An 11,280-nucleotide genomic window follows, 5' to 3' on the forward strand; every position below is an offset into this window, starting at 1 on the left:
TCATCAGCCACTTTCATGAGTCAATTGTGAGTCAATTACGAGTCAGCGAAGCAGAGACCAACTGCCTCGAGCAAACCTGGTGGGCTCCAACAGCACGGGGATCCTGCCTTGGAAGTTGGATGAAGATGATCAACAGCCATTCTTTCTTAGTGAGGTGAGAGAGGCAGATGGTAACGTCTGATCTGGAAGCAGTTCACACAGTGTTCTGCTGGCCACATGGCTGTCCTCAGGCTGGACCCTTAAAGCGCCAGCTGCAGTTTGGTCATGTTTCTCTGGTGCATGTTGTGATGGCGGACTAGTTCATCTGATCGGGCAAACTTTTTCTGACAACTGGGCCACCGGCAGCTGAAGGGTTTTTCACCTGTTAACACAATGACCAGTCAGAGACACTTGCAGTGGGAAAGGTGGACAAAATTCAGTTAGCAAAGGCCTGAGCTAACTCATCACAAGGCACTCGCTCCAGACTCCCTGAATACAGTTGCTTCCCTGGCTCCTATACCGGGCTAACTTTGCAGATGGCTTTGAAATGGCAGCACTCCTAGACTCTTAATTACTGGAACTACTGTAAAATGTTTAAAACATTGCAAAGTCAAAAGTCTTGGGATAGGAGAGACGGAATAGGCCTAATGAGTGAAATGCCTACATAACTCCTATTAAATTAAGAGGAGAAAAAGTTGGGTCTGACTCAGTGGTTGGAACAGTTTGGAGAAAATGTCATTAATGTAAAAATTTCCCTTCTGCTGTGTCAGTAAATAGGGAACTGAAGTGGGCTACAAAGGTCACAGGATCATCAGCCTGAAAATGACTGCTATTACTGATCACTGCCTACCACTGTAGCATTAAATGCGGCTGTAGACAATATTTTAGATGAGCTTTTTTAAAATTAAATATCATCATCATCAATTTAACATGTTGTGTGTTTATTTTACCTTAAAATAAAATTACTCAGGGTATATGGAAGATTTTGGTTTAGGCAAGAATTTGAGGTTTTTAACAAGCCTGCCAAAAGATCAAGATTTCTCCATCAAAAGAGCTCTCAGAAGTTCTTCATAAACATCATCCTCTGCAGGTTGGATAATAAGCATCTGGTAAATATCTGATATATGTCAATCCCTGCTGGACATCATATGTACATCACCTCACGTAATCCTTACAACAACCCTCTGAGGTTATTATCATCAAGCTATAGATGAGGCTGGGCGCATAATGTTGGTTAGGGGCAGACTCTGGTAGGACTTAAATACAGGTCTTTCTTTTTTTTTTATTTTTCTTATTTGTGTGTGTGTGTGTGTGTGTGTGTACCATCAAATCAGATTTGACTGGTACAGGAGGAGATTACTCCTCCTTCTCCAGCAGAGCATGTGGTGGATTTGAACTGCACACCTCTGGGATTGCAGTGCAGCTTCTTGCCACTAGGCCACCAGAGCTCGCCCAATATAGGTCTTTCTAATTCCAATCCTGCACTCTTCCCATTGTACCATGATTCACAGGCTTAGCCAAAATGGAAATACAGCTGTGGCTTCATCCTTCATGAGGATGCCACAGGGGCAAAACCCCGCAGGACCTAGAGGATCTTGTCAGGGTAGTGCTGTCCCAGGCTTCTCTGAGGACTCCTCAACGGGACAAACACTGAGGAATGTTCCAGGATCAGACTTGGGAGCCAGCTAACTTGAGTGTCAAATAGTCATTTGCTGGCATTAAGTTACTCCTCACCTATGCAGGTACACACAGGGGTACAAGGATGACAATCCTTCCTTAGGCACTTGGAAGCTCAGAACTAAAACAAACAAGTGTTACATAAAGACAACTGAGTAGGCACCAACTCTGTGTTGATGTCTTGCCTTGCTTTGTCTACAGCCTCTGAGGACTGAGGGACTTGAATTTAGAGGCACAAAGACTTAATGACATTCTGTTTGTCTACGTGTGCCACTCACACTTCCTCCGATGGCTCCTCTACTCCACCCAACCTCCATCTGTGCTGATAAAACCTTTCTAGAATTTAATGAGCAAAATCCTAACCCTTTTGTATTTACTGGTCTTCATCCTTCTCAGTCTCTCAATGATTTTTGACCTGCTTCTTGGGTCCTTTACTTCCCTGAGTTTCTGGGTGATCCAGGTTCTTTCTCCAGCATGGAAGGCAGTGGGAGATTGTGGGCTGGATGTAAACACTAGCTTGGTGACTTTGTAGTAAAGTCATCTAATCACTGTGTGCCTCAGTCTCCTCATTTGTTAAACAGATATTACATCTGTACCTGACTGTGCTTACTTACAAGTATACTGTGAAGATAAAATGAGGTAACACTGACCCTTTTTTAAAGGCCACAAAGTATGCAATAAAGGTGGTGTAACTTTCATTAGGCACACCAGCTTCGTAGAGATTCTAAAACATTCAGCCAGTAAACAAGTGTTCTCATTCTTCTCTATTCTAGAATATAGGAAAGAATATCCACATGCTGATTATAGTTTAGTAGGAACTATGGGCTATTCAGGGAGCTCTGGGGGCTTAGCTGTAAGGAACTGCACTGCCAATGGAAAGGTATGCTGTTCAAGTCCACCAGCTGCTCCGCAGGAGAAAGATGGGCAATCTCCTTCCATGAAATTAACTGCCTCTGAACACCCTCTGCAGGGTCAGCTACACAGGCACATCCACTTTCAATGGTGTAAGAATTCAGCTCTCTGAAAATAGGGGCATGAAATGTAAGCTGTCAGAAGAAGAAATGTTTTATTTGCTAGAATTTTTAATATTGTTAAAGCCCGATCACCATGTCAAACTGAATGATAAAAATGTAATTCAACTAACTGAAGCTGAAGATAACCTAGCTTCTATCTCTTCCATTTAGACACTCAAAAAAGAGACTTTTATTCATTCTCTAGTCTGTTCTGATTGATTCAGTGACTGGGGTAATTGGGATGGGTGTGTCAGAGGCAATGAGATTGGCACAGGATAGAGCAGGGTTTAGGGCTGTTGTACATAGATAGGGTCGCTATGAGTCACAAACGACTCGATGGCACATAACAACAACAACAACAACAGTCTGTTCTGTATCCCCTCCTTCCTCTTCTTTACAGATGCCATTATCATTTAAAAATAGCATGCTATCCTACTTTTTCCTCTCAACTGAGTCTAAACTCACCTAGAACTTTTCCAATCTCTCACAAGCAACTTCATTCAACATTCACTTAAAAGAAAATAATGAAAAATAAATGTGAAGAAAAGTTTACGCACTTGTTTTACCTGTATGAGTCCTGGTGTGGGTCTTCAGGTGGTCGGAGCGGGAGAACTTTCGCTGACAAGTTTTACACTGGAATGGTTTCACACCTAAACGGACAGAGAAGGTCTAGCCACGGCCCTAGCAAAGTGGGGCTCCAGGAACCCAGAATTTCTGACCACGTTTGCAATATCTGTCTTTCCCTTAAACTACCCCAATGCCCTCATTCCAGCAGGAACCACCTGATTCTGTAATAATCCTTGGGGACTGACTTGGATCATGGGAACTACCATTCCTTAACCACAAATGTCCAGCTTATCACCAGCTGGGAAGTCTCAGCTATTACAGAGACAGAAAAAGTGAATCATTCTACAGCTTGGCCTCTTCTCTGCACTACCCTGGTCCTTTACCAAAGCCCACTGTATCTTCCAGCAAATTGCTAGTGGAAATTCACTGTTCTGTGGTTTTGGGAGAAATGTGAGATATTTTTTTCTTCTTACTTCTTTTTTGTTTAAAAGATGAAAATTCTCTATCAATTAAAAACTATATAATGGGGAAATGAACTAAATGGCTGACTCTTAGTCCATATTCAACAACAACAACAGAATAGTCTGGTCTAACCTTATCCAAAGGAAGACAGCTTCCAGCAATGAGATGTGGACCTACAAACCTGTGTGTCTTCTTTGGTGTCTTTTGAGCTGGTCTGAACGAGAAAACCTTCGTTCACAGTCCTTGAAGTCACACTGGTATGGTTTTTCACCTTGAGAAAGACACATATTCTATTTGACAATGATACATGAAAAGGGGATCTCATTAGAGAAGGACGATCTCTCTTATTCAGATTGACAGAGCCCAGCGATTCCTAAGGTACCGAGCCAATGTTCGTCAGAGGGTCAAGGCTGTAGCAATATGAGCTAAGAGAACCACACTCACCTGTGCAGAAAACCAGGCGTCCCTGGGCAGTGCAAACAACACATGTGTTAAAGGGTTAGTGGTCTGAGTACACCCAGAGAGAACTTCTGAAATATCAATCACTCAAAATCCAATGGACATTGTTCTATATACAGGGAATTGCCATTAATTAGAACTGACTCAACAGCAACTGGGTTGAGGGGTTTGATGCATATGTCAGGGACAATGATCATAGAACAGAGGGATAAGCCAACAAGGACAGTCCCCTACCTCCAAGTGAGAAATCAACAGCTCTTGGTAAGAGTTAGACATTAGAGTCAAATCTATCTCTGTCCTTAAAGGCAGGAAGAGGCGTGTTTCCTTCACTGTGAAACGGGACCAGTAATCTGACAACCTCAAAAGATTTATGAAAATACTAAATAAACCAGATGATCATCCGTATAAAGGGTTTGACCTAATGCCTAACAGAAAAGGAATGCTAAAAAACAAACCAAAAAAACCCAAAAAACAAACCACCAAAAAGCACCCAAGACAAAACAAAACTAGAAAATAGCAATCAATAAAATAATAAATCTTAACTCTTGGGCAGGTTGATGCATAATTCTGAGATAGACTAGATGCATTTTGGAAATAAGTGTTTGCTATCACTCATTTCTGACTCACGGATAAACAATTCCGTGATTGAGAAGCACTCCTATTAAATCAAGTGCTAAATCATGTATACTTTGTTGGCCCTTAATCCACAAAAGTTGGTGTCACACCCCTCATGGACCTTCTTCTATGCTGGACCAATCTTTAGTAGTTTTTAGGGAACTCTGGTGGCTCAGTGGTAAGGAACTGTGCTGCCAACACAAAGGTACATGGTTCAAGTCTACCAGTTGCTCTGAAGGAAAAAGATGGGCAATCTCCTCCTCTGGGATCTACTGCCTCTGTAAGTCTTACTGGAGCTCCAGCAATGGGTCAGTTCCAATTTGATGGTAACCACCACCACTAGCATAATCAGCTTTAAGCACAGAGTAAGACGTGACAAATGGGAGCTAGGGTGATATAGTCTATAGGGATGTGCAGTGCTAACCCAAAGACAGAGCCTCTCTGACAGTTCAAATCCACCAGTGATTCCAAGGGAGAAAGGTGAGGAATCTCCTCTCCTGGGATTTACAGCCTCTGAAAACTTGCTGGAGGGTCTTTGAGGAGTCAGTTCCAAATCTAAGGCAATAAATGAATGTGAATGACAAATATGTGATAAATATAATGGGGGCCCAGTAGCGCAGTGCATTTCCTGCCGAACTGCTAAATGGAAGGTTTGTGGTTAGAATCCACTCAATGGGAGAAAGGTGGGCAGTCTCCTCCTATAGAGATTCACAGTCGTGGAAGCCTATGGAAAGTTGCTGTGACTTGGAATTGACACTGGCAATCAATTTGTTTCTTGTGTTACTAGATTTTAAATTGTTTTACTACGACATAGTTTATATGAATATTCTCAACAAAAATGTTTGGTTTTTATTTTATTATTTTTTGTGTGTGTGTGTGTCTGTGTGTGTGTGTGTGTGTGTACCATCAAATTGGATCTGACTGGCACTAGAGGAGATTGTTCCTCCTCCTCCAGCAGAGCATCTGGTGGATTTGAACCGCATCGCTGGGATTGTAGTGTAGCTTCTTGCCACTAGGCCACCAGAGCTCAACAAAACTGTTTTTATAACACCTTTCTACATCTGAATTACAACAATACTAGCTACATATTTTTGCTAACTGAAGAGGTCTTTTGAACATTTTCTCCTTTCCTTTAATTACTTTAAAAATTTAATCACATAATGATCACAAGAGTATAGGTCAACATAAGAAAATGTGACAAAGCCAGCAGCTATAAAATCACTGGCAGCAATGAAAACAATGTATTGTAACACGTGCGATGAGACCAAGAGATTCCGAGCATCACTGTTGCTGTGTAATGATGTCAGCTCTGACTCGAGTGCCTTAGAAGGCTCAGAATGGTAGTGAGCATCATCTTAAGCAGGTCAGCTAGGCTTAAAGCTTACAAAGGAAGTTTCTCTTGTTAAAAAGAACTACTGGGCTATTTTTGCTAAAAGATAATAAACTTCTGCTGAAGTATGACAAAACATTTTCTTTTGGTGTCATCCTCTCTGACAGTGTTACTCAGTGTAGTGTGCAGCCCCTAAGACACCACTGTCCTAATTAGAGAGAAGAGTGTGATTTCACAACCTCCTGCCTCTCAGTAGAGAAGCTCCACCCCTGACCTCTTTAAACAAGTTCAGCCAAATACTGGGAATTGAGCCCAAGAGCACTGAGCATCCCTGGCTGTCCAACCTTCTTATGAGAATTCTGAGTCACCAAGATTCCCGGATGAGGAAAAATCCATCCCAGGATCAATCAGGTGTTGGGGATGGCTCGCCTCTGGTTTCGGTTCCCTTTCCAATCTTGTCCATACAAATTCATTAAAAACAGACAAACAAAACTCATTGATGTCCAGTTGATTCCGACTCACAGCTGACCTTCCACCACAGAGAAGCACAGCAACTCTCTCAGGGCTATTTCTCTGGAGTGCTTTCCTCTATTCCCCCTGATTAATCTGTATTTCAGCTATGCTACACCCTCAACATTATCCGAGTCTTCTTCCAGCTCTGTTCCCACTCCTCCTCATATGCCCTTAATCCTCATCCCCACCCGCTTCCTCACCGGAAAGAAACATCCCCACTCCTCACAAATGGCATTCCTTTACAGTGAATGTCTTCTTGGCAACTTCATGTTCGGCTTTAAACCTTTTAGTCTCTATACATACTACAAAGTAGCAGTTACTATGGTAAGCTGTATCCAGGTGTACCTTATGCAGTGGGCTGGAAAATTCCTAGGAACAGTTACTAGGGGCAAGAGTCTTTTCTTAACTATGGATCCATATCAGTTCCTTAAGTTTCAGCTCTTGAACCTGAAGAAGTCAATCACTCTTGACTTGGTTTTCTTTTCTTCCGTTCTGCCTCTGCCCATCCTTTACCTGACCTTACCAGCCCTTCCTTTATTCGACCTTACCAGCCTTTCCTTTACCTGACCTTACCAGCCTTTGTTGAATAAACTCCCTGCTCCTCTAAGAAAACTCTCAGATGTCACTAGCTCAGATTTATACCTTCTGAACTCTTCTTCTCAGTTTCTGATTTAGAATTTTAGTCTCTTTCCATTTGTGCACATCTTAGGTTCAAACCACATCATTCAACTTTTAGAGGAAGGAGATGGGGCATGAAATAAACAGGTACGAGTTACACTTCTGTTTCCACAATAGCCTATGTATCTAGTTAAGTATGATATGGAGGATTGCGGTGATGTTAAATGATACAATAAATGCAGGTAGCCTATAACATAGGATATATTTCATAAAATAATTTGTGCTATGGTTTAAAAGATAAGAAAATATAATGTTCTTTCAAGAAAAGAGTGACATGATGTCAAAAACCTGCCTTCCCTACTCATCTCCTATAAGGAAGAGTTTCTTACAGGGTCTACTGGGCCTGGGCCCTTGGCTGCCTTGATCACAGCTTTGTAAGTACTTCACAACTATTAAAAATCTCCAGTGTTCCTTCAGTGAATTCTTCTTGTTTTGCTTTTTTTCAAGCAAAATTGTTCTTTATCATTTTCCTTAGAGGTTTTAAGGTTCTTTGAAAATTACCCCCTTTGGAGTACTATGTGACAACATAACATGCCAACAGTTCTCTCATCTTCAGCCACAAGCATGTGGTCTGAGAGAAAATTTAGGCTTAAGTTAGAATTGCATTTTCCAGATAGAACAAACAAGTGAAGTCCAATGGTCTCAAGATAAATGGAAAGCAACTTGCTTGCTTCAAAGTCAGCAGTCAGTTCTGACTCATAAAAACCCCACGTACAAGACAAGAAAAGAGTCCTTGGTGTCATCCTACCACTCTTCTAGACTTTGGCCATTAGTGTTCAGGGCATCAACTCTATTCTTAATGATAGTCTCCAAATTCAGATTGCACATACTCAACATTGTACTTTGCCTCTCACAGACTCGTTTTCCTTTTCTTCAGTGTCAGCTTAAACATTCATACGGATCTGCCTGCAGAGTGTTACTGTTATAGCTGACTTTCAGACTAAAAAAACTAGCACAAATCTTCAGGTTTTTTATTTTAGCAATTAGTAGTTGATACATAAATTTTAATAATGAGCCTATTAATTGGTCTTCATAGTCCTAGCAAATGGTCTGTTCCACGACTGACTCCTGGTCTCTTTCTGATTGATTATGTTGAGTTTCTCCATTGTCTCTTTCCACAGATTTCACTATGTATTCATCTGGTGAGGTCCCCTTGTATAAATCAAACCAAACTCAGCTGCAGTTGATCTAATTTGGATGAGTCCAAATATGCAGGCATCATTTACATTGTTGAAAAAAGACACTTTAAATGAATAAACTGTTAAGTCTTGCTATTGTAACATGCCATTTCCAGCCTGGTTTATATCATCAAGGTCATGTATTCTGATTACCAGTCCTTCTTTCTTGTTTTGAGCTTTCATATTCCAATGAACAGTAATCAACAACGCATTTTGAGTGCATGTTTTGCCAATTTCATACTGTACTTGAAATGAGCTAGGGAAGAGCTCCTTTAAGTAGAGTTGGTCTTACTGACAAAGATTGAGTAAAGTTTTCAGAACTTTCATTTGCTGATGTGGCATTTAGTCACTGTTGTTAGGTACCGTTAAGTTGACCATGACTCATAGAGTTCTGTAAACAACAGATCTAAACCTTGTCCTATCCTGTGCCATCTTCATGACCTCTGTCATGAGCAAGCCCACTGTGGTAGTACTGTGTGAATTCATCCTATGGAAGGTCTTCCTCTCATTTGATGAGCCTCTACCTCTCCCAAGATGATTTCTCTCTCCAAGGACTGATTCCTCTGAAAATATGCTCAAAGTAATTGAGAAGAAATTTCAATTTAAGCAGCACCTCTAGTTGTATTTCCTCCAAGACATATTTGTTTGTTCTTTTGGAATTCTATGGAATACTCGATACTCTTCACCAACATCACAATTTAAAGGCATCAATTCTTCTCTCATCCTTATTCACTGTCCAACTTTCAGGTTCATTCAAAGCAAATGAAGATATCATAGCTTGGATCAGGTTTACTTTAAACTGATACCTGTTAGCACTCTGAAGAGCTGTGACAGCATATTTCTCTAATACAACCTATCTTTTGATTCCTCAACTGCTCCTCCCATCGGTGCTAACTGTGGAACCAAGTAAAATTGAATTGATGACATCATCAATCTCATGGCACAAATGACTCACAATGAGAAAAAAATAGCTACAAATAGCCCACTAGTAATTAGAATATTGGATATATTAAGTAAAAACCTGGAGCATATGAAAATCTAAATTTAAAATTAAATGGAACTCTTTAAAGGTTAATATCCCAGACATCAGTGAGCCAAAATAGACCTAGACCAGTACTGACCATTTTAAATCAGACAATCATAATATTTACTACTCTGGGACTGGCAAATTGAAGAGAAAGAACATTGCATTTAATAGCAAAAAGAACATTTCTGGAGAGAGAATAGGAAAAGAGACGCTAAAGAACACTGCATTAGAACAGATGAGGAAAAGAACTGTCCAAAGGAATATATGATTAGGAATTATACGTATGACAACAATCTGGAAAAAGGGTGCATTTGGGGGTGCGTTAGGGGAGGAGAAGAGGAAGTGGAAGACAATGTTCAATAGTTAAAAAATTATATATAAAAGACGTCTGGAAGCAGGAGTGGCATCCACTTCCTAAACAACATGCCTCCAGAAACTGTCAACTTGGATAAATGTTGATAGTTATAGAAAGACTTCAGGCCTTTTATTCATAGGGTCGCTATGAGTCGTGCTTGACTCCAAGGCAATAAACAATATAAAAGAAGAGCATTTCCAGAAGTATCCTGAAGTATTGTACTGTCAGTGATAAATACACACCCTTATGCTGATAAGAAAGAACCATTAATAAGATTATTCTTCAAATTTATGCATCAACCACTAATTCCCAAGACAAAGAGTTATACTACCTTCTGTAATCTGAACGTAAAAGTAGTAAAATAATAATGGTGATGGAAAACAATGAAGCTGTCTTTCAAATGTGGAAAGAGTATCACCACTCACTCACCTATGGGAAACACCTACGACCATTTCCTATAAGAGAGATTAAAATACATTCTCATCTAGTACCCACAGACCAAGAGCAAGCATCTGTGAAGTGGCTGACAAATGACCAGAGAGGTAGTTCTCCATTTTTGAGAGGCTGATTCCTTGACCTGGGGAAAACTCATTTTCCCCTGGCATATGTTCAAACATCATCACCATCATCTCTCTCTTTTTAAAACTGACATAAAAATAAAACCTACAATCCATTTTCTCATTCCCTTCCGGTTGATATAACAATTGATGATCTTGCAAAAGTTTTCTTTGAACTGTCTCTTCCTAAATCTTATGATAATTAGAAGATCTCTTCTAGTCAGTTGGCCAAGTGGTTGTCCGCCAGATTTCTTGGCACAACTTGGTGAGCACATCCAGGGCAGCATCTGTTAGTTGAAATACGTCAACTGGTATACCATCTATTCCTGGGGCCTTATTTTTTGCTCTTTCCTTCAAAGGAGCTTGAACTTCTTCATCACCATAGGCTCTTGCTCATATGTTACTTCACGAAACTTGCTCATATGTTACTTGATGAAATTCTTCTGTGTCTGCCAATTCCTTTTGATACAGTGACTCAGTATATTCTTTCCATCTTCTCGGAATACTTCCGGGATCATTTAATATTATGCCTAAAGCATCCTTGATTATATCAGCTTGAGGTTTGAATTTGTTCTTCAGCTCCTGAAGATTATCCAAAAACTACTAGAACAGTGCATCAGCAGAGAACTGCCAGAAGTCCAGACTGGATTTAGAAGGGGTGATGGTACTAGGGATATTAAAGCTAATGTTAGATGGATCTTAGCTGAAAGCAGGGAATATCAGAGGAATGTCTATCTGTGTTTTATTGATTATGCAAAGGCATTTGACTGTGTAGATCTGTAGTTGACAAACTGTGGCTGACTCTCAGAAGAATGGGAATCCCAGAACACTTGATGGTGCTAATGCGAAACCTATACTTGGACCAAGAGG

General features: G+C 40.5%; 1 protein-coding gene across 1 annotated transcript in view; it reads right to left on the minus strand.

Moving 5' to 3' along the window:
• Window positions 1-239: 239 nt before the first annotated feature.
• WT1 (Wilms tumor 1) overlaps window positions 240-11,280 on the minus strand; it is a 60,006-nt gene continuing 48,965 nt past the window's right edge. The window contains exons 8-10 of the mRNA XM_006883732.1: window positions 3,880-3,969; window positions 3,236-3,319; window positions 240-361 (exon numbers count right to left, since the gene is read on the minus strand). Coding sequence (XP_006883794.1) covers window positions 240-361; window positions 3,236-3,319; window positions 3,880-3,969 — 296 coding nt within the window. The remainder of the gene's footprint in view (window positions 362-3,235; window positions 3,320-3,879; window positions 3,970-11,280) is intronic.

Source organism: Elephantulus edwardii, unplaced genomic scaffold (assembly GCF_000299155.1).
Source record: "Elephantulus edwardii isolate Elephantulus edwardi_28Jun2011 unplaced genomic scaffold, EleEdw1.0 scaffold00029, whole genome shotgun sequence".
NCBI lineage: Eukaryota > Metazoa > Chordata > Mammalia > Macroscelidea > Macroscelididae > Elephantulus > Elephantulus edwardii.